The sequence below is a fragment of the Tubulanus polymorphus genome, chromosome 1 (genome assembly GCF_964204645.1).
Source record: "Tubulanus polymorphus chromosome 1, tnTubPoly1.2, whole genome shotgun sequence".
Taxonomy (NCBI): Eukaryota; Metazoa; Nemertea; class Palaeonemertea; order Tubulaniformes; family Tubulanidae; genus Tubulanus; species Tubulanus polymorphus.
In genome coordinates this window covers 2633983-2657797 of record NC_134025.1, presented here as the reverse complement: position 1 = coordinate 2657797, position 23815 = coordinate 2633983, and the positions used below count along the sequence as shown (strand labels likewise).

General features: G+C 36.1%; 4 protein-coding genes across 4 annotated transcripts; 2 read left to right on the top strand and 2 right to left on the bottom strand.

Moving 5' to 3' along the window:
• Window positions 1–1441: 1441 nt before the first annotated feature.
• LOC141914021 (BTB/POZ domain-containing protein KCTD3-like) lies at window positions 1442–7166 on the bottom strand. The gene is made up of 19 exons (XM_074805269.1): window positions 7031–7166; window positions 6574–6627; window positions 6445–6490; window positions 6273–6346; window positions 6135–6193; window positions 5876–5956; window positions 5681–5792; window positions 5342–5442; window positions 4889–4988; window positions 4616–4809; window positions 4419–4534; window positions 4241–4328; window positions 4042–4158; window positions 3795–3965; window positions 3527–3682; window positions 3352–3448; window positions 3137–3269; window positions 2610–2658; window positions 1442–1931 (listed from the first exon to the last, which is right to left on the bottom strand). Exons 1-19 carry the CDS (start codon window positions 7081–7083, stop codon window positions 1759–1761), a joined length of 1974 nt encoding a protein of 657 aa, XP_074661370.1. The 5' UTR covers window positions 7084–7166; the 3' UTR covers window positions 1442–1758.
• A 667-nt stretch (window positions 7167–7833) lies between these two features.
• On the bottom strand, window positions 7834–16799 carry LOC141914002 (transcription factor IIIB 90 kDa subunit-like). Its single transcript, XM_074805249.1, has 19 exons — window positions 16774–16799; window positions 16268–16478; window positions 15670–15784; window positions 15296–15547; window positions 15163–15194; window positions 15010–15082; window positions 11488–11637; window positions 11311–11404; window positions 11104–11230; window positions 10741–10858; window positions 10190–10630; window positions 10048–10109; window positions 9879–9963; window positions 9741–9799; window positions 8918–9141; window positions 8641–8689; window positions 8474–8552; window positions 8313–8396; window positions 7834–8108 (listed from the first exon to the last, which is right to left on the bottom strand). Exons 2-19 carry the CDS (start codon window positions 16334–16336, stop codon window positions 8068–8070), a joined length of 2154 nt encoding a protein of 717 aa, XP_074661350.1. The 5' UTR covers window positions 16337–16478; window positions 16774–16799; the 3' UTR covers window positions 7834–8067.
• Window positions 12116–14662, top strand: LOC141914169 (BTB/POZ domain-containing protein 6-B-like). The gene is made up of 3 exons (XM_074805439.1): window positions 12116–12262; window positions 12466–12817; window positions 13118–14662. Exons 1-3 carry the CDS (start codon window positions 12187–12189, stop codon window positions 14148–14150), a joined length of 1461 nt encoding a protein of 486 aa, XP_074661540.1. The 5' UTR covers window positions 12116–12186; the 3' UTR covers window positions 14151–14662.
• A 113-nt stretch (window positions 16800–16912) lies between the features above and the next one.
• LOC141914030 (kinesin-like protein KIF25) lies at window positions 16913–23509 on the top strand. The gene is made up of 14 exons (XM_074805280.1): window positions 16913–17148; window positions 17397–17585; window positions 17884–18043; window positions 18125–18249; window positions 18331–18419; window positions 18508–18550; window positions 18642–18694; window positions 18960–19034; window positions 19117–19266; window positions 19638–19799; window positions 20093–20292; window positions 20379–20534; window positions 20849–21004; window positions 21306–23509. The coding sequence occupies exons 1-14, from the start codon at window positions 17005–17007 to the stop codon at window positions 21524–21526; spliced, it is 1923 nt and encodes a 640-aa protein (XP_074661381.1). The 5' UTR covers window positions 16913–17004; the 3' UTR covers window positions 21527–23509.
• Window positions 23510–23815: the final 306 nt, after the last annotated feature.

Genomic DNA, 23815 nt, shown 5'->3' with positions numbered 1-23815 from the left:
CCATTATTCAGTTGCTTCCTCATCACCCTGCGATAAAGTTAAAACAGATCCTAAGATGGCATCGTTATGATATCAGAAATCGGACCTACGTGTGAATCGTGTATGTTAGTCGTGTAGAAGTTGATATCGAGTCTTACAAGGTGATGTGGCCATGGACTATTAGAGTCCGCGATGTGTCAGAGAGACCGATAGAAAATAAAATTCACTAACACGGTATATTTTCTTTCTAATGTCTAGAAATAGTCATTACAGGATGATGTGCCTGTCGACTGTTTATCAGTTATATATCATAATTCCCAAAAATCCGTTTGAAATTGTACCGGTATTTAATCTAATTCTCCCAGCAACTACAACGTCCCACGCAGCGTGAGATAACATGATAGTGTTTATTATTCTCATTATACAGACTCGTAACGCTTTACATAAAACAGGATAAGTAATAGGATTAAAATATAAAACGATACAGAGCATAAAGTGCTTCTTAACTGAGTCTATTTCATCTAAGAGAGCCGGCAATTTTCATACAAAATAATTTGGATAGAATAAAAAGTTTGTTTGGTTTGCCCCATGTCCTTTCCTCTCTTTAATATACTTTATGCATCCATGAAAAAAGAAAATTATCAAGATAAATAAAGATGTAATCATTATGTTTGCGTAACATCATCTAAATGACAATGATATTCAATTTGCAATCTATAGCTATTATCATTTCTCGTTGGTATAAATGAACAATCATCTGTTTTTGATAACGGATGCCATTGATGATTGTCCCGAGATGTCAATCATCCGTTTTTCGTATTCATTTACCAAGTTTTTTTGTTCGCTTAAACAACTAGATGGGATTTTTTTTAACGTATGAAAGAAACTAAGATGTCACGACTTGTGAACATGGCCGGCATGATATTTCTATTTACCAGTGTGTGCATATATGTATTGACATAAGGTAATGAAATTATGGACGATGAAATGTGTCCTCGTATTGAATTCCACAATTAACCTACAAAAATACTATTTACGCACTTTTCGGTAACTAATTAGTGTTGTCATTCTCTAGAACAGATTATATGCTATAATTGAAATAATGTATCCAATGGAAGGCTACTTTAAGAATGTGTCATTGAAGGAATGGAGAATATTTTGATGCCTTTTCGTTCGTATTATTGTTCGGTACTCCCTGTCCTCTGCCTTCTTCATTCGGTTTTTCGGAAAATTTGTAAACGCTCTTGCGTTCTCAGGTAGTCGCACATGGATTCCTTCAAAACCGACAATTCCTATTAGATGATAACAGTATCAGAGTAAACTAAAATAAAAATCTGTCACTCTCTGATGGGATTTAGGCAAATCCCCGAAACTGACAGGAACTGTCAAGAGTCTGAGGCAAAAACAACAACACAGTTCACGCATTATTATATCACATTTGCTTTTATTATCATTAGCACGAACAATATAGAAAATCCAACAATACAGAATGAAGAAAAGTCTGCAAAAGCCTCGTCAAGTTAACAATTCATTTTCGACATTTCAACTATTTTAAAAAGTCATCATCAGGAATACTTAAGTTATAATTAAAGTTATTTATATATAGTAAAAACGTCAAAAACAAACCATTAAACATATTTTCGGAATCTATTTACTTTCTGATTGAGGGATTTTGTATATCATTGTTACAACATGGACTCAGAGTGTTCTATCAGTCGTTATTAGCACGAATCATTGAGCTGTTTTACATTAAACACAAGAAGCTGATTATGATAAAATTCATGTAGAATTGTTACTGGTCGATGGTTGAGGAGTTACATGTCTACGACTCTTTGCCACCATTAATGACGGTGAAGGACTAACACAAGGTGTAGGACTACACGAACTGCTCAGATCACATTGATCGAGTAACTTAATCATTTCTTCACACGTCGGTCCACCAAGTTCTGGTTCTGAAAGAAAAATATTTAGAAGACATCAATTATTCAGTACGCATAGGTTCGCTAAGCCTTTTATGGATAGTTTAGGGGTCCTCCCTGTAAAATATTTGGAAGAAACAGATCATTTTCTAAGAATCTACAGGAATTCTAAAACAAAATGACCAGCAATAATTTGTTACTTTAACCATTATGAAAGTGTACCGGCTAGTTTGGCAAAAAATGGGGGACTCTGGGCTCTGCCTAAATCGGCCCCTGGAATTTTCATCCACAATGAGACATTTCCTGAACTTAACGTCGAAAATGCTGACTAAAAACAGGACGCATTAATTCTAGTGTGATTGATTCAAATATTACCCAAACATTTCCCGGTCAATTTCCAAGTTCAAGTAATCAAGGTCATTGAGCTATTCAGGATATTTTCTATAACTATGTTCAATTAGTCCATAATTTCTATCCATATCTGTCCATCAATAAATAATGCCTCGACAAACAATTTCATCACTGATTACTGAGGAGTCTGAGGGTAATGAGTTCATCAGTTTATATTCATTACAACAACAATCCGTCATAAATCTAGTTCAGCAGCATTTCCTAAAATAGTGTCAACTCCCTTCCCTCACAGGATGTGAACAATAAATTATATAATATACTTGAAAGAAATAACGAAACACTTTTGCGGTGAGTACTTACTTTGTTCACCCTTTATAGCTAAATCTAAAGCGGTAGTCAAATCCCACATCTACAAAATTGACACAGGATATTTACATAGATATCAAATAAATATGAATAATCATTATATTTATACGAATATGAATAATGAGTATTCATCAAATGCGAGTAATTGGTTTAGCCGGAATAGGGGTCAGATCAAGAGAAGCAACTCAAAACAACATTTTTCAGGTCACTTCAGTTACTGCGTGTATCAACCTGTAGCTGGGATCCATCCCCTGCAGCAGGCATTCACCTTTTTAGAGTAAAGTCTGGACATTCACTTTTTGAAAGTAAAGTGTATTTTGGTATCTCGTAATTTTGTAACAACGTATTCTGTATTGCTGAAGATGACTATTAGGACATAGTTAAAACTAATAAATACCGGTAAATTACAGCTCTAGACTCTATTTGCTCATTATTAATGTCATCTTTTCATCTTTTATCAATTTCCGACGAGGGGATGGATGTTGCGTGCAGATTGATGACACTATCTGTGTATATGTTACCTGAATACAGCCATTAGAATGACCAGTGAATATATATCGACGCGGTCTAGAACCCATACGACTAGATCCTTCACATTCATGTACGCAAAATGCACTAATACTACTACCATCTACTGACTCAATAGTACACATCCTGAAAAACAGTTGAAGTCTTTCTGAAGATTGTTTCATGATTTAGATTTGACTCGGTTTTATTTGTGAATACCGATACTAACCGTTTGCCATTCGATGCCAAACGGACAAATAACTGATCGGTTTCTGGAACAACTTTCTGAACGAATACTTGTTGGTCGTCTTGTTCACCAAATGGACCTAGAACCCAAAATAGATTAAAGAATTTCAGATCGTAGTCATAGAACCGAGTCAGGCGAAAGCAAATTAAAAACTCACCAAAATCATTCCCGGCAGCGTAATTCAACTGTGGTTCCACTGTTTCGAGAGACATTATTTTGAACGAAGCCAAAGGAGTGGAACCCGGTTGAGTTGAGATCATACCACGAAATCGAGTCATACTCCAAGTTCTTACATGGTTATATTCACTGCACACTGAAATAAATAGGTTGTGATTGGTATACTGAAGTGGTGTGGGTTAGTGTGATAAAGTGTTTAGGTTTGAATACTGCGGTGTTATGAGGGGTGGTTTACCGACCACACGTACCTGATACAAGGTGTTTCTCGGAGAGCATGACTTTAGTCACCGGACTACGATGAACTGTGAATGTCTGGAAAAGTTGAGGTCCCTGTCCAACTGTCTCGGGATGTTGAACGATCACACGCACATTACCGGAACTCGTACCATACGCGATTTCGATCCAATTACCGCTGAGACCTTCAAATACAGCACGAAATCATATAATTTCCAAGATGGAAGAAGTGATAACTCGTTATATGAAGCGTCAACTTACTAGTTTTAGGGGTAACATAAACACTTAAAGCCGTTACGCTGTCCGCTGCAGGATCTTTATACAATTCGGTCACTAGTAAATCATTATCTTTCATTCTCAATGGAAACTTCTGCATGTCTGAAATAAACACCTCATCGATCAATGAATCGAAACTAATATTCATGAAGACAAATAGTTTATAGATAGCTATATTTATTACCTATATAGTAAATAGATCCATTCTTACAACCCAACAGTAGAAATGAACCAGCCGTATCGAAACTTGTGATCGGCGCCACATCTTGTACCTGTAAATTATAGACAACAGCAGATATTTTCAATTCATACTTTTTGATGATGAAGATGCAATTTACAGTGGTTGAATGCGATTATCATACCTGCCAATTAAGAGTCATAGCGTGCCATACTCCGATCTTACCCGTATGACTCAAGGCGACTAACTGACTTCCGATGAAGAATAATGAGTCCACGTGTACAGACAAGTTAAACACACCTGAAATAGCAAAATTTATCTTATTCATAACATCAGGCGAGAAATAACGTTATTTGAACTGAGAATCATAGACAAATTTACCAATTTCTTTAGTTTCGCCGCCATCTTTAATACTCCACAAACGAATTTGACTTCCTGATGAAACGGCGACCATTTTAATCGTGTTGTCTTGATTAGGATTTGCTACGACTTTAGCGTTTAAAGCGATTCTTTCAACCACCGCTCCGAGACACGGACTCGTCCAGGCCAGGTGCCAGCCGGTTGAATCTTTCATTCTATAGAAGGAATAAAAGGAATATAAAGTACAGACTCGAACTGGCATTTTGTGAATGATTTCTAAGTCGAGGTTTTTACCTGTAACAAGCTACAAAATGCAGATAAGCGACCGCGATCCAGTTGTGATGGCCTCGAACAATTGTTACTTTCATGGGATCTTGGAAAGAACACGGAATGGCTGTAAAGAATATTGATCTAGTGAGAACAGGAAATACTCGTTCTAAAGACAGGATTTTTATGGATCAGGAAATTCAAAATACCCCGATACATCCCTGCTTTACCATAACCGTTGACCAAAAGTTCCCTAATCAAATTATTGGAAATCCTCGGTTGGGGTTGTAACTTCTCTAAACGATCCGTGTTCCACTCATCACCAGCAAGGTCAAGACACCAAAAATACAAATTCCCAAATTTTCCCTGATTTTTAAGAAGAGTCAGAATTGTGTGATTTTCTCTTAAGGGAAAAATCAATCCGTAATTTCTTAATTTTCCCTAATTTCCCTGTAGGAATGTAAGAACCTGTTAACTTACACGCAGCAGGAAGAGCTGCTCCTAATTCGGATCTCAAAGATCGTAAATCTGGTGAGGAATTTAAACTAGAGCCAAGCAATCTTGAATCACAAGACGATGGTCTAAAAATACAAAAATAAACCAAACCAAATCACACCAACTATCAACGATGCTTTACACATTTGATAAAAAATTTGTATTCTGAAAGTAAGATTAAACAGAATTTCTTGTTTTGTATCAAATGATGATAGTAATTTATATCTGTAATAGCAGGTTATAATCAAAGATCTATAATCAGAACAATCATTTCAAAACATTGGAAGAAAAAGAAAACCTTTTTGTCGCGTGTTATGAACTAACCTCTGAAAATGATCACATTGAGTAGTTACTTCAACTGCATGGCCGGCTGATCCAGCCGCTATTTCTACTTCAATACTTGTCAAGGATTCTCTTTTTTGCCGATCCAATAAATCTACAGAAATTGAAAACCACAAGTTCAACATCGATCTTAGCCTTGCTATACTTGAAGAAAATATGAATTCCAAGTAATTTTACCAGGAGCGTAAAGAAAACCGTGAAAAAGAACATCGCCGCATGGATTCTGTTCGAGATCTGCGCACAATGTGATTCTCCTAACTAAAAAACAACAACATCATACTTCATTGAATCCAGCACTGGCATGTGAGTAGCGAGAGAGGTCAAATTTTCGTTTGGTACCAGAAAAAGTATTCACTACATTCATTGTGGAGGTTCTCTTGTTTGGGATCCAAAGAAAAAACATTTGTTATAGGAGGTTTTACTATAGTATACTTACGTAGTGGAGTTATCCCATAGAATTCAGCTTCGTGTCTCAAAGCGTGTAAATCAATACCACTAAATAAATCACATCTAAACATAAGTTACGATTCATTAAAATGATTGAAATGAATTGTGTTTCAAACTAAAATCTTACCTTAAATTAATATCTTTTGTTCGGAGGTAATTAAGTATTACGCCAAACAGTTTTGGATCACGATCAATAAATATCTGAAATATAAAAGATGAAGATTGCTTATAGTCAATAACCAAATATTGAAATTCACTTGTAGCCCAAAAAAGTAGGGCGTAAAGTAGGTTTTACTTACTGCATTTGCTTCATCTTTCTGAGATGCAATCCTTCCGCTTAACATGCTAAAATACAGAGAAACAAATAAAACTATTGCTCAGCTTTTTTATCTATAGTCTGAATCTTTGTCTCTGATGACCAACTGTACCTTGAAAAGAATGAGTCCGGTATCCATGATAATGTCTGCTTTGAGGTCGAAAATCTATAAATGAAATATTGCATAGGATTACTCAACACAGCATAAATCAGCAAACAGTCCTACAGACTCCTTTTGATTGTGCTCTTCTGAAAGATGGAATATTCTTTAAGACTAGGTAATGCATTGCCATTGTAAAGAGGGCTTTGAACTTCGAAGATTTCTGTCGTCAGAGATGGATGGATTGGTAGAAACCGAAACCTCCTGAACATAGGAGTCAAAAGATAGTATAATCGAAGAGGGCGCATGGCTTAACTTTCATTCTGAATTGAATACACCACTGAAAGGAATAATATAGGCACAGTCACTGACTCAATAAAATTAAATTGATAAATAGAAGGAAGGAAGTAATTAATGCATTTTGAGTAAATAAACGGTTTTCAGCCTTACAGGCAACTCGATTCCTTACCTTTCTCCACCTACATTCAGATGTATGATCTCCCCAACAGTATATTTGGCCATTTCACAGATTACCAACTGCAAAAACTAAAATATCAGCATTTTGCATTCTATTATTTTGTCATTTTGACAAGCTGGGGGCAGCACTAGACGGTCAGAAAAATGCTGCCGCTACAATATCAATACAATTTTTTTATTGTTACCGTGCTACTTTTATTGTACAATGTCTTCGTCCTCAAATCTCTCACTACTGCCTACATGTATCTTCTCTAATCATTTCTAAACAAAAAGTGGCTTCAGATTTCATTTAACAAAACATTAGCGTTGATCGCTTTGCTTAAAACATTATTAGCCCGCCGCATTAAAAATAGCTATATCGACTGTCTAGTGCTGCCCTTATGTATAATGATAGCGGGATAAACGTGAACTAATGTGATACTCGCTTGCCAAAACCTTTGAGCTACCGTACAGGACAAATTTTCCGATTTGCGGGCCGGATTCCGAATAAAATTATCAGGCTCTTAAAACAGCACTGAAACAACACTGTAGTTTGCACTTTTCCTCGGATCTCACGGGACCAAAAAGGACACGTAAATTGCCCAGAAGTGTGCTTTTTACTATCTATGCTACAAATAAATATTTTTCCATAATTAAAGTAAAAATAGCGCTTTTTGTCACTTTTGTTAAAAAGTAAACACAAACCAGGGCCTTTTTCAAAAAGACAATGACGACAGATTTCTAGTTATGAATGAAATTCCTAGTGTGCTGATCCTATCGCACCAGACACAAACAGAAACACAATCAAATGCCACTACTTTATTTATTTACAATGAATAATATTAACAACAAATTCTAAACACAATTCAATTTGTAAAAATCATTCAACTGATAGTCAAACTTCTTAACCCTAATGAGGAGTGTTTATACCATTAAAGATCATATCCAAACGAATCCATTTAATTTATGTGGGAATGTTATTTCTAGATCTATTGCACTGTTGTTACAACTGCACTCAGCACTGTAATCCTTATAGAACCTCGCAGCATCTTAGTAATAATCATCCTCTTCATACGCTTCAATATCATCTTCTGTAAGAGAAAAACAAACGATTCCACTTGATATAGAAAATCAAAGAATTTTAGAAAATATATGGAATTGTGAAATCAAACTAATAATTAACAATAATCCATTTGTTTTTATTGCGCAGCGCTCCAACAAGACGGCTTGCGTCCTGACTTAAGAACAACTTGGTATGTAAAGACAGTAATAACACCCGCTTTTCATAAACTGACCTGTGTGGCCCATCAGTTGAGCTGCGCTGACATGCTGATGTTCATCATCTTCATCGTAATAATCTTCTTCGCATTCGCCTTCATCTAAAATAAACAATTTGAAAATGAATAAATCCATTCAATTCCTGATTCAGAGTACAACATACATCGCCTTAACGAACCTTCTTTTGTATGATCGATTGGACCTGATTCAACTACAACATCTGGTTCGAGTTTTATCTGCTTCGCAGGGGAAGCAAACTGAAAATATAAAATATTGAATATCTAGAATAAATACCCGGTAAGACAGATTCCTTTTTGAAAATGTTTACTTATGTATGTAATTTACCATATTTTCAGCTTTAATATCATGTGATATGCTAGACGTACGTTTGAATCTGAAAATAAGATGCGAAGAATTCAGGAAATTCATCATTGGATCAAATACTCGGGTTCTTACAGTTCAGAGAAATTTCCCCGATCTGTAAGAACCCTGGACCCAGTTCCACAGTTGTGAGTTAGAGTTAACTCTGAGTTAAAGTTAGTTCATTTTCAATGTTTTAACCCAGGGTCAAATCTTAACTCAGAACTGTGGAACTGGACCCTGTAGGTCTGATATGATTTACCTTCTTTCAAATGATAGTTTATTAGGGGTAGGTGAGGCAGGAATGACGATACTGTTGTTCTCTATTACAGTTGATGCCGCTACGGTTTTACTCTCCGATAAACGATTCAAATCTTTTAAAACGTCGTAGTTAATTTTACTCGATATTTTCTTCTCCGCCAACATCATTTCTATCGCTTCTCCGGCTGTGTTTGCTTGTATCGGTTTCTTTTTCGTCTTTCGTTTCTACGGAAAAATCATAACATCGCTTACACGTGCACTACACTGCGTTACTACTAATGTCTATTTCAACCTGACTTGAGAGCATTCTGGGTGGCCTAGCTCGCTCATTTTTGGTAGTAAATACCTGATAAAGGTCTTAATAGCACCAGAAAGGACAGGCAGTCGACCTAAATCATCATTTTTAATCCATTTGAAACTGTATTGAAGGATATCCAAAAAGTCTTCATTGAAAGGGGTTAATTGAAGAGAAGTGACTCCATGATTTGAAAGTTTAACAATATGTTTCCATGCCTACCTCAACCCTTCAGTTAGTAGGCATGGAGACATATTGTTAAACTTTCAAATCATGGAGTCTCTTTTCTCTCAGGAACCCCTCTCAATGCAGACTCTTTGGATATCCTTCTATACAGTTTAAAGTGGATTAAAAAACGATATTTTAGGTCAGCTGCCTGTCTTTTCTGGTTCTAATAAGACTTTTATCAGGCATGTACTACTAAAACTGACTGAGCTAGGCCACCCGAAGTGCTCTCAAGTCAGGTTGAAATAGACATTAGCGATGTTGCTAATTCCAAATGCGACACAATGGATGCTTAATAACAAACCTTCTTTTCCGGTTTTTGTAAGCCTTCTTCTTTGAGTTTGGCTTCTCTTTCCTGCTTCTCTGTAAATTGATGCGAAACGAAATGCTTAGATAGAAGACAACTAATACAAGTCTGATATAGAAGGCTAATTAAACTGACCTTTCTGTTCACGTAAATAGTCCGCATTCAGAGTCATCCAAACTTCAGTTTTAATCTTTACCTCAGGAGGGCTTAGAATATACAGCTGAAAGTAATACCGGTACGTGAAACGGGTTACGTTTAGTTGTTTCTCCCACAAATAATACAGCAGATAATAGTTGTGACTTACTCTGTCTATTTCATCATCAGATATTCCTTCAAGACTTAGTTCACCACCCTCTTCACAACTCTCTGAATATAAACACAACCAAAACATTAGCTGAAATTTTCCACAGTCGCACGGCACATGAAGGACGACGTTAACTTTTCACCTTCCAGATTAGATACAGTCATACACTGTTCTATAGATTCTGTTAATCCTAAACTAGCGGCACTAGGACGAGGCCCGATATCCTCCGAGTTACCATCAGCCACATTCTCCCACAACGGTTTCCCGCATTTTATGATATTATCCATTTCGGTTTGTTCCAATTTTCTGATTTCTTCATCGCGATCGTCGAGTACGTCCTCGATAAGTTTCGGGACCGAAGGCACGAATTTGACACTCGATGAAGCGGTTGAATTTTGACTAGATTGTCCGGCGCTTGATTCAGAAACAATCGCTAATTGTTCACTTGTATTTGGAATTAGATCATCAGTGGTAACCGATAATTCATCAACGTTTGGTTGAGTTTTTTGGCAAATATCATCTGACAGCGCTAAATCATCATTACATATACTTTCTTCATTTAATAGAGAATCTTCACATGCAGCTGAAAATATAGACGATTATGATGATGATATGAAGATGAATTTAGAGCTTTCAACAATTTGAAGCCTGAAGCATATCAACAAATTTGTATCTAGGTAATGGCATACTTACAATCAATTAATTTAGATTTTTTCGACTTTTTAAGTGGTCCTTCCAGTGCTTTTTCTATTTCTTTTTGCATCTGAGATATTTCCTGAGTGACTTCTCCCATTTCATCATGCTCTCCCATCTATTCAATATTCAACAACAATTAAACTGCACCGTTATTAGTCATATGAATCTCTCAACGGTCAGATTGATGAAATTAGGTATGTTCACATCAATATACCATATGGCACAAAAAGGGAACAAAAATATCTTTACAAGATAATTTTCTCGAATTTTCACACATTTTCATGATTTCTTCACAATCTTTCACCCAAACATCAATTTCTCACATCAATAAGACCATTGAGATGTATACACGACACTTACCTGTATTAATTTGGCTTTTCGTTTTCCCTGAGTAAATGAAGGTGGATCCTGTTCCTCTTCGAGATCAATCCTCTGAAATTCATCCATCGTGAGCTGACACGATGGAGTCTCCTCAAATTCATTCAATCTGCAACATTTATACGTCACTAATCTGAATACCGGAAAACGATGCCAAAACTCGAAATCAGAAATGAATAGAGAATTTACCTTTTGCGTAAGGTAGCTTCGCACACTTTAACAATTCGTAATAAATCTTTAAATGTTCTGTTAAAACCGTGCCATCTCGCTGCGACAAGTAATGCTGAAAATACATAAATACATTTTCTCCATCATTCTTTTGCCTATGAAACAATATCTCATTATTGTATCTGTAGTTTTAATTACCGGCTCCACACAATCCAGAAGGTCGCCGGCCGGTATGAATCCAATCTCTTTTCATCCTGGAAACCAATCTCAAAGCTACCATCGAGACTTCGTGGGTTTTCTCACCGAATTCTAACTTATGCGCGAAACGATGTATGTACAGACACGGGTCTAAAATGCAACAAGTAAGACAAACTTAGAACACATAATAGTTTAATCATATCACAAATTTCCGGTTCTAAAGCTTAGCGTATATCGACAAAGTAACTGGAGACAACTACAGGGTTTCCAGTGTTGATGCCAGGATAACTGACTTTTACGGCAATTTTAGACCCAAAAGGACTTTTTGCTTGAGGATGAAGTACTTTCCAGTAATATAAGGACCCATAAGGGAAGCATTTTTGCAATGCCTTCACCAAGAAAAAAACTAGTTGCAAGGCAGTTTTCGTCGTATGAGAGGAACTGGCTGGATACAATCTTAGACAATAGCTTATCATATCGAAAATAATAGAGCTATACAAGAATAAGACTTATCATTATTACTATAAAAACGATTACACATTTGTTCTAACTATAGTAGTTTTCTTATTCGAATTCAGTGTACTGAATAATGCATTTTCAGCACGACAGATGTCAGCACTGTTTGATAACCTTTCTGTCTAGTCTTTCTCTCAACAGTACTGGAACAGCATTGTGGGATTGCTGTACAATAATAACAATATGGCATCCAAGCATACTAAATTCTGTAATACAGACTCGAATCAAACACGTAAACCTTTCACAGCCGATCAGTTAGGTATGTTCTATTACTATCATATTATTCAATTCTTGAACTACATGTATTGTAACTATTTCATTCATTCACTAACAATCATACTGTATATAAACTGTGTATGACTCCCACAGTATATGAGTAATCTATATCTATCTAATGATAATCAGCTAGATAATCATAGTTTCGTGACATATATTCGGATAGAAAAAAAAATTCCATTTCAGATAATTCTTTTAACTCGGACGAGGAAGGAAACCAAGAGGTAATTAACACAACTACGTACAGCCCGCAAAAAAGATCGAATCAACGACCGAATACGAATGAACACAACTGGCAAGCAAGTACTTGCACTGTTAGAGATCGTAATGCTTCGATGTTGAATAATGAATTGATGGCAGATATTCATTTCTTAGTCGGGCAACCACCAGACTGTCGACGGATACCAGCTCATAAATACGTACTAGCCACTGCTAGTTCTGTGTTCTACGCGATGTTATATGGTGATTTATCTAGCAATACAACCTCCGCGATATCAATACCAGATGTGGAACCTACGGCTTTCTTGAACCTTCTTAGGTAACTAACTACGTATGTTCGGAAAACTGCTTCGTAATTCCATTGTGAAACCATTCCTCGAGGTCGGTTGCATAAGTCATGGCTTAGACTTTATACCTTAGTTCTATAGCCAATCTAACATTCTTAGATCAGTCTTAAGGCTTAAGACCACTTTTGGACTCAAGTCTCGATTATGGCTGCATTGCACACAAGTTCAAATGTGATCCTAAATCTTAAGACGGGTTTTTAGATTAGCTACGTTCTAAGACTGGTCTAACTAACCCCAGACGAATTATTGACTATTGTATGCAATAATTTCAGGTACATGTATACAGATGAAATAGAACTAGAGCCAGACACTGTACTGACAACACTATACGCCGCAAAGAAGTACATCGTACCTCACATGGCTCAAGCGTGCGTCAAATACCTGGAAACAAGTCTCAGCGCGAAAAACGCTTGCGTTCTTCTCAGTCAGAGTTGTTTGTTCGAAGAGAACGAGTTGATGTTACGTTGTTGGGAAGTGATCGACGCGCAGGCCGAGGAAGCTTTAGGATCGGACGGCTTCGTCGACATCGACTATAAAACGCTCGAAACCGTTTTAGCGCGCGAGACGTTGAACGCGAAGGAAATATCGCTGTTCAACGCGGCGTATCGATGGTCGGAAGTAGAATGTTTAAGACGGGGAATCGAAACGAATCCGACGAATCTGCGAAAAGTTCTCGGTCGCAGCTTGTATTTGATACGTTTGCCGACGATGGAGTTGGAAGAGTTCGCGAACGGACCCGCTCAATCCGACATACTAACATTACAAGAAACGAACGAGATATTCTTACATTTCACCGCATCGGTAAAACCGGCGTTACCGTTTCCCGTTAAACAGAGAGGAGGTCTACCTCCTCAACGTACTCATAGATTTCAATCGTCGGCGTATCGCAGTAATCAATGGCGATACCGAGGCCGATGCGATAGTATTCAGTTTCTAGTCGATAAGCGAATATTCGTAGCCGGATACGGATTGTACGGTTCGAGTAACGGCGCCGCCGAATATTCCGTGAAACTCGAACTCAAACGGAACGGACACATTCTCGGATCGAGAAATACGAAATTTTTCTCCGACGGTTCGAGTAACACATTTAAAGTTCTATTCGATAATCCTATTCAAATCGAACCCGATGTTTTCTATACGGCGAGCGCTATTTTAGACGGTGCTGAGTTGAGTTACTTCGGTCAGGAAGGTATGGCCGAAGTGACTTGCGGAAAAGTCACGTTTCAGTTTCAGTGTTCGTCGGATAGTACTAACGGTACCGGAGTACAAGGTGGACAAATACCGGAACTGATTTTCTATTGTTGACCGAAATAAATCCAGTTTGAGTAGAGATTTAACTTTTAATTAGTATTCAGTGTTCTCGATATGCTGGGATTTTAGAGGCCTTACATTCATTCTTTAGTAGGGTTCCTATTGCCTATGACCAGTCTCATTTCATGATCATTTTTGTGGAGGCTGAAATAATGCTAAGCTTTTCGTCGCGGGTTTAGGGTTTTTACCAGAATATATTGAAAATGAAGCTTAATTGTGGTGCAATCTTTAGAGTGAAATAAACCCATTACTTTTAAAGAAGTAATTATCCTTGTAAATATTGTCTTCAACTAGAAAGGCACCAGGTGTTTGAACTGGGTAAAGATGACACTGAGTGGTTGCCCTTCTAAAACCCGTTATGGAGAACACTGGCACGACTAATGCTTGAAATCATGTTCAGAACAAATTCATTTCAATGTAATATAAATGTAGTTAGGTTACTTAATATTGTTATTTGCAGCAAATTGTACATTGGTTGATACCTCGTGATGTTAATAAATGTATTATGAAAGACCTTACAATCCTTTTTCAAATTTGTATTTTCATTCTGATTCATTTAGTACAAGATATTCAACTAGATGATGACACCTTTTTTGGACACATCAAAGCCCAGTTGAGTTCACATTACTTAGTCAGTGCATGTCTGTGGTTAAGTTTCACAAACCTCAAAATCAATGGGTTTAAGCCCATCCGATTATAAAATCTTACCGGTAATGATTAAGTCTAAAACTAAGTTCACCTAACGCTAACCTTGGAGTTATCATTTGACAATGATTACTCCAAGCCCTAACTGACAGACAGACAGATAGTTGGTTCTCGTAACAGTTTATAAAAGAGAATAATTCTGACTTACCCATAGCCGGAATATTGATACATAGTTCACGGGATAGTTGTAGGTAAGTTCGACCCAAACTGTACACATTCACCTTCAAACAAAAAATATTTCGTTAAGTTCAGCATTGATTAAAAAACTTACTCGGCATTGAGAAAATAATGAGGAACTTACTTGAAGAATATCACTGAAATCTAGCAACATATCTATAGAGAACATGAAGGAAATGACAACAAACTGAGCAAACAAGCGGACTCCTCAATTGCCACTGTTGACTGCGGAGTATTTATTGATATTTCAAGGATACGTGGAGTGCCTTCAGTTCGACAAACTAGATACAAACAAGCAGCCGTAACGTGAGTAGTTTTACGACCGCGAGTTAAATGTTTGCCGACAGCCATTTTAAAGAAGTTATACGCCGTATCGATACAATGCTGGTTCAACTTCAATTGACCTCCGAGCGTTTGTATTTTCCTTTTGCCGTTCTGCAACGTGATAGCTCTCGACTCTTTTCCGAAACCGTGATGGAAACCAGTTCCTAAACTGTGGCTTTTAGCGCCTTTCGATTAGAAAATCATCTTATAAATCACATTGTATCAGTGTATAGTAGAATTTTTATATCTTTTTCACATCGTCTTTAGAAAAGTAAAGAGTCGCTGGTTTTAGTTACGCAATACTGACCTTCGTTCGGAACGTATTGTCCAATGACCGAAGCTCCTCCCAAAGCATTTTCGGCAAATTGAACTTCGGATACAATAATCTGATCTTCTAACACGGAACCGCAATTAGTACAAACCTTAAATCATACAAAATCCAACGATGATGACAACAGTGAAATATTGCTGCATTATCCACAAGGCCGGACCTAGCATTTGAATGTTAAAACGATTCTTCTAATACACCCTAACAAAAACTGTTAGGCCCTTTTTTACTTTTGGTCAGTCCCAAGCGAAGGATTCTACAATGAATTTTTATAGGACAAAACAACAATATTAGCAAAAATTTCAGAGGGAAGGGCAACAGCTCCCCGCTATTCATGGTCCTGTTATCCCGAAATAACGTTTAATATTTCACCCAAGAATTGACAACTCGCCACATGGAAATTGCCACTGTACAGGAACCTTTATGAGGACATTTTTCTATCCGAGTAACAGGAGCCAAGAATATCCGATTAATTTGGCAGGAATTGTGGGAGGGGGCATAATAAATGTGGGGAATTATCCGACCGTAATTATCCGAACACCCCAGGAAACTTTCACGTTAATATATATATATTTACCGCATCTCCGCGGGCTGGATCGATATCAATATCACTGCTATTACAATGAGAACACACTGTACTAGACATGTTTACAGTTTTCAGTGAGTGACAGCAGCGAGGAAGATAGAGGCAGCAGTTCAAGACGTTAACAATCAATCAAACATCGCTCGTCTTGTAAAAAAAATTCTTTGCCCGCTCAAAACTGATCCTCTAAATCATTGTTCCAAACCTGTAAACACATTAAAAAAAATATTTTGAGTCATGACTCAAGCATGTCACGCAATGCAAGGCTTATTAATGATGGTGTCACTTAGTTTGACATGTACGGATTATGCACAGACTACGTACATGATGACTTAATGTGACTGAAAACTGTTTTTTCTTCTTCAAGAAAAAACATTTTACAATAAAAACATGTATCAAGACAGCAGTATATAAAACCTAAAGGAATAAACTCAGTCTATTACATAAACGGGTAAAATAAAATCTCATTTCAAATGATTTTATTTTACAGAAATTCGTACCCGATTTTTTAATCCACACTTTGTGTGGACATGTTGGATATCCTAAAAACTCGGATGAGGATGGTCGATCCATATCCGGATTTTTCCCATTTCCTGTTTTTCCTAGACGGCGCTGCGGTTGATTTTTTGAGCTGTCAAAACTTGGAAATCTCGGAATAGTTATCTCTAGGAAATGTGCAAGTTTTCTCCGTTTTCATTCGGTGTTTTAGCGAAAGTCTGTGATCTAGATTGATGCATTTGCGGCGGACAATGAGTGTTAGTGAACGGAGAGGAGTAATCTCACGTAAATCGATAGTATCGTCAGACGGCGAGAACAACACGATTTCGAATTACGTGTTGGACGAAAAAATCAAGATTTACGAAGGCAACATCAGGGTATGTGAAATTCTAGAGAATACCTGAATGAGTTGAAATTTTATTCTAGAAATCAATTATCGCATTTATTTTTAAAAGTTACTTTGTTTATTAGTGGGAAATTGAGTGGGGGGAAAATTGCCCTACAAACAATAATGAGGCAGGTCAGGAAGTGGCTTGTTGATGAGTCATTGACATTCGTTGGAATGTTGTAAATTTCTCTTGATGCATTTGCATTATTTTCTGAAAGATTAAATTCTGTTTTTCAGAGAAAAGATGAAAGGATTTTCAGCCTCGAAACTGAAAATGCGATGCTTTATTTGAAACTTGCACAACTAGAGGGAAGCCTTCAGAGCGCTCGACTCGCTAGAGACAATGCACTTCAGATGTTTCTCGGTGAACAATATCAAAGTCGACAAATTACGATCAATTTGAGTCGCTTAAAAACTGAAATCCAGGTATTATTTCTATCTCGGTCTGGAGTTAGCTGATAATACGTGTAATCTACCTATCAGTCATGAATGTTTAGATAATCAATGTGAATCATGATTATTGTATTTCACATTTTTTCATGTGTCTCACAGTACAGGGAAATCTTCAAACTTTCAAAATCTTAATTCATTTCAAAATAATATTTCTGGCTTTGGAAATATTTAGAAGTTTGGAACTTTTCTGTTTGGGAAAAGTGAAAATTCAAATGTGAAATGCTTTGAAATTTTGAATTCATTTAGCTGAGGGAACGATTCGTTTTTCTAGATTTTAAGAGAGGAATTGACTCTTGTGAGAAAATCTGCATGTACCTTGCCCCAGCAATTTGAAGAACAATGTCAGATGGCGTTATCTCATTTGAATCAGGGTAATATAGCTCCACTGTTCTCATTAAAACAAGACACGGCTTATAAAACTGAAATAAGTGGTAAGTTCCTCCTTGTCCCATTGAGTTACAGTCTTTAGTTGTTGATATCAATATGTAATTGTATTATCGTTATTATATTAGAGCTTACTGAAAAATTGTCCGAAACTGAAAAATCTGTGAAAACAATCCAAGCCTCTTATACTGAACTCGATGAAAAATACACTAAAGAAAAGAAAAGGAGAAAAGAATTGCATAATCTTCTGATGGTAATAATTGAATAATCTGAAAACTTTGTGCTTTGATTTCTGAAATAAAATGATAATGTTGGTAAATTATATAATTTTCAGGAACTAAGGGGCAATATACGGGTCCATTGTCGATTGAGACCGTTATTGGATTTTGACAGCGCTGGGCAAGATCATGACACTGTTGGAATGTAATGAATATTTCATACATTACCTCATTCTATTTTTGTATTGAAACAGTAATTTCATTGATTGATTATTGTTATTTCATGATTTCAGGCAGGGGACCCCATCCGAAGAAATTGTTAACCCAATTGATGAGGTATGTAACACTGATTGTGAACTTAATTCAGTTGAAAGGTTTTGAAATGATAGGTTCTGGTAATTGTTTTGTAAAATTTGAATTTTTTTAGGAACTTCTAGTGGTAAACACATCTAAACAAACAAAAGTGTTTGAATTTGACAGGTAATAGTAAAACATTTTTTGTTGAAAGAAAAGCCTCTGTTCACTTTAAACGTGGAGGACAGACAGATGATAAGATTAAAACCCACTATGTACAAATCTATAAGATTAAACGCCAAATCTATTTTTTTAGAATTAAAAAATCGGAAGAATTTGCCTTTCATTTTCATCAGTTTAATTCTTATGAAATGTCTGTTATCTATACCACTGATATATTGGTAAATATATCATATTTTTTATATGTGTGTTTGGTATTAATGAATTCTAGGGTACTTGGAATGTCCACAACACAAATGGATGTATTCAAAGATGTCCAGCCATTGATTACCTCATTGCTAGATGGGTAAATAACAATCTTCCTGTATTTGAATTTAATTTTCCAGTAATCGATTGATAATAATTTGTCATAATGTTTTTTTTTGCAGGTATAATGTATGTATAATGGCCTATGGTCAAACAGGAAGTGGTAAAACACATTCTATGATTGGTAGTCATAGAAATGACTCGGACTTCGATTTGAGTGTCACAAATGACGATGAAGGCCTCGTACCTCGAGCTAACAGGGAATTATTCAGGTTTGATATAATTATTGTCATTAATAGAGCATATGAATCCTATATAATATTTGAATACAGCGTTCAATCCTTTCAGTTTACTTTTAATGTTATTTTGACCCCGAGCCTATCTATCTCTTATTGAACCGGTCATCTCTCCCTGATGAGATGTATTACAAGAGTTGCTACTTAGTGCTCAGGGGTCATCCATTTGACCAGATCCCTGTTTACTCCTGATGGATAGAGCCAATGAGGGATAAGTATTTTGCCCAGGGACACACTTGAACCCATTACCTGTAATCTGAGAGTCTAACCACTTCTTCTCAAATATCCTCCTCTTGATATCTACTGTTTGTTGAGTGTTTGATGTAAAACAATTGTTTTCGATGTAGGTTGCTCGAAGAATGGCCGGAAGGTTCACACACAGTAGAAATCTCAGTAGTTGAAATATATAACAATGAAATAAGAGATTTGCTGGGTTCGGATGCTACTGTTAAACATGATGTTGTGAAAGATCCGGATGGGGGAATGCACACACCTACTGTCGTATCCAAGTAAGTAACTTGCCATCAATTAAGATAGTACAGGGACCTTACAGATCAGGTAAATCAGGGAATTCCGGATTTATTCAGGGAATTCTGACTGAGAATATAGCCCCCACTAAGAATATATTATAATTTAAAAGATTTAATTCATTTTTTCATCAAGGGTCAGTGATATCTGGCAATTTTGGATTCCCCCTGATCTGTTCAAGCTCTGGCAGTAAAAACCTCGTGATAACGACAATAGATGTGCGATATACTCTTTGTAATTTTTCAACTGAATTTTCTATTCGTGTGTATTTCAGAGTTGCTGAAAATGTTGAAACAATCATGACATATATTCATCAAGGTTTGAAAAATCGACAAGAAACAACTACTGCTGTCCACGAGCATTCCAGTCGTAGCCACCTGGTGGTGACTATTAGTATCTATAAAACATGCTGCTGTCCACCTGAATCTCCGATCACTAAAATCCGATCAAATAGCGATACATTGTCTGTTCCGTGTACGTCTACAGTCTCTGTACAGTTGATTCAGATCATAGCTATTGTAATCATGGATCTGACGAAGATTTTATTCTTTTGCTTACAGCATCTCCACGAGGTTCATTCCGAGCAAGAAAGAATTCGCTGCAAGCTTCAGGAAGTACTAGTTCCTTGTCTAGTCGTTCCTCATCTCCGTCCACGAGTTTACCACAAACACGAGTTAAACTGCAACTGGTTGATTTGGCTGGAAGTGAATGTGTTGGTGAGTTACCTTACTTATAACACGTATCATCATTATTATCTTCATCAATCTTCGGAATGTTTGAAGGCATTTCAATCTGAGTTGCCATACCGCACGATTCCCAGCTTTTGCTTTTGGAAATCAGCATAATTTAACGTTATAGTAAAATCATTTGAATTTTATATGAAAATAATCATTCGGAATAATAATTTTTCAGTCTTCATCAAGTACAAACACTTTTTCATCCAATTATATCTTGGTGTTGATAAATGAAATGAAGTCATTATCTGTTTCCCATCAGTATAAAATTTCTATCGTCTTGTTAATGATTTCAGGAATGTCTGGTGTTAAAGGTGCCGCGTTGAGAGAAGCTTCGAATATCAACAAAAGTTTATCGGCATTAGCTGATGTTTTGGGTGCATTATCGGACAAACGCTCTCATGTTCCGTATAGAAACTGTAAACTGACACACTTACTCGCTGATTCTATAGGTATACTACTAACATATCTTCTATTTACTATATCTAGTCTCTGGTCATTAACTTCAATGTTGTTTAATTTCACGATTCAGGTCATTTCTAGTCTCATATTACCATGTAGCTGTTCTTTCCAAGCTTTGCAGTCTTTAATGTTAAATCCTGATTAGAATTTTTTCCTGCCTACAATTTCTGGCTTCTGATAAATCTGAGCAGTGCTCTCATGACAATTTACATTTGATGCCCAGGGAGAGGGTTCTCCAAACTCTGTAATTGACTCTGCTTCTAATCTAAATGGCGTGTTTAATATTTTTAGGTGGAGATGCTAAACTGATGTTGATGTTATGTGTTTCGCCTGTACTTCGTTTCGTGACCGAAACTATGCAATGTTTGCAGTTCGGAACGAGAGCGCGTCAAGTTGAACGTGGACCGGTACTCAAACGAAGATCATCAGAACGCAATCTTAAAGAAACTAAAGACAATAACAGTAAAGAAGTGAGTCGACCCAAGTCTGCTATTCCTTTCTTGAGACATTAGACCATGGAATGTAGATTTTACGCAGATATCTTGAAATCCAGAAAAAGTTCCTGAACGAATATATAAGATGTATTGCTACTATAATAACATTGCGCTCTGATCTCATTCATTCTATAATATTTTAACCGGTGTTGATGTATTTGAAACACTGGCTTTATTCTTCCAATGCTAATAGCTTTTTCTACATATCCAAAAATAGTATTCATATATGATGTAACAAACAGTTGAAGCCAAGTGCAGTTCATAATTCCTGGTTATGATGGAAGCAAAATCAATATTTTATATATATATTAATGTTTGCTCTAATTATCCGAACATTCCCTATTTTTAAAACAAAGTAAGACCCACCATTCTGTACAAATGCAATCAAACGTTAAATGTCCTTGATAATGGTGTATGAGAATTAATTTGCTCATCAAGAACATACATTTCAATCAAACAATAGAAAATCTGTGATGTTTTTATTGAACTTTCATTTTGATGATGTATTAACTTTGACGTTCAAGAATGCTGTGGAACAATTATAGTATTATTGATGAAAGAGCTAATTTTTAACTACATTCAGTCCCACCTATGCAAAACTGGGTCAGTGCTAGTTATAAAAGACCGGTTTACCAAAAAAGGTATGTAAAATGTGTGTTTATATGAGGCAGATACAACTGCTAAATTACTTTACTGGTAATGCTTTTCTAAAACATATTGTATTGATTATACCTGAGGATTTCAACGAATGTATTAAAATTATTATTGTATTAAAATGAACAAATATGTAGCCCACCTCTGTATGATATATAAACAGATTGACTTTGATGAGAGATCAGAAATTGTCTCAGGGTTTTTATCACTTCCTCGGTATTTAATGAGGTACAATGTAGATATTTCTGCGTCAATTGAACGAATGATTAGTTAAACTGTATTGCTATGATATATTGACTAATGAGATGAAAATGCTGATAATTTCTAATGCTCTTGAAATTAAGTGCTCTAAAGTATTGAAACTTGGGTATTTATGGGTTAAATCAACAATTCTGGGTCGCTGTAAGTTTACTTATAAACTTTCAGCTTCGACATAAAAATTCTTTTAAATTGTATTTTACTCGGATTGCATATGAAATTGGAACAAAATAGAGCACACTTTTTGTACACAAATTGATTTTCAATAATTTAGTCTATGTGTCGTTAGCTTAGTTGATATTGTTAAATGGAGTACTTGTCTCATTGGTTTATACTAATTTTATTTATACAAAGTGTCCGATGCCGTGAAAAATATTCCAAAAGATCAGTTGTTTTCGACTGACTGGGCAGAAAATCACACAGTGATATGCCCAAAATTGTTTTGTACACTATTGTATGAGATTTAAATGTTTCCTGTTGAATTTTCCCTTCATTGATTAATTTTTCAGTAATTTCCTAAAAAAAAAATGCGCTGAAATGCCAAATTCATGGGTTTACTTCCATGCAAAAAGTATTTTGGTTTTTGTCCCTCGCTATGCATTTACGTATCTATCATGCCTTATTCCCCGCATTTATACCCAGTAGGTAAACTAATAGTTGTAGTAGAAGTAGTAAATAGAGAGTTTATTCTCAGTTTTTTAGAGTCAAAAATTTGAATTTTGTCTAATTTGTTGAGCTTATTTGTTAATACACATATTTTGAAAGAGTGGTGTAATGTTATTTATTTGTTGGATGAATATTTGAATGTAACTCGTTGAATGTTGTTATGAATCGTTTTTTCCAAAATTGTTATCTGGAGAAACATATAATTTGCCCACTGGGCAGTTTGCAGCTTTTACTGCATCTTTGCTATTGCTTTACATTAAAAAAAGAATTAATCTCTATGTATCAAGTTAGAATGTTTTAGAAATTAGTTTTTCCAATTTGATGATTGAAAGGTTGCTGTTATAAATGTGCTGAGATAGATGCGGAAAAATGGACAAACTATTATGAAAAATATCTTCTCTTATGGTGAATAATGATAGACCAATAAAGTAATAGAAAGAAAAAGTTTTTGCTGTTTTTTTTTTTGTTTAATTGGAATGTAAAAAAAGTTGTGATTTTTTACTGAGGAAGGGCTGCGGGAAATTCAGAAATTTTCTTTTAAATCTTTAACCTTTCCTAGGGTATCATTTCAACAGACGTCCAATATGGTCGGGTCACAATGCATATCACTATTTTAGCTGTCATATTCTCTGGTTAGATTAGGGAGTTGACGTAAGATCCAGTATCCTTCCATGGCCACACTCGCGGAATCTTTAGATTTGCCATAGGTTGGCGTTGGGTGAACTATTC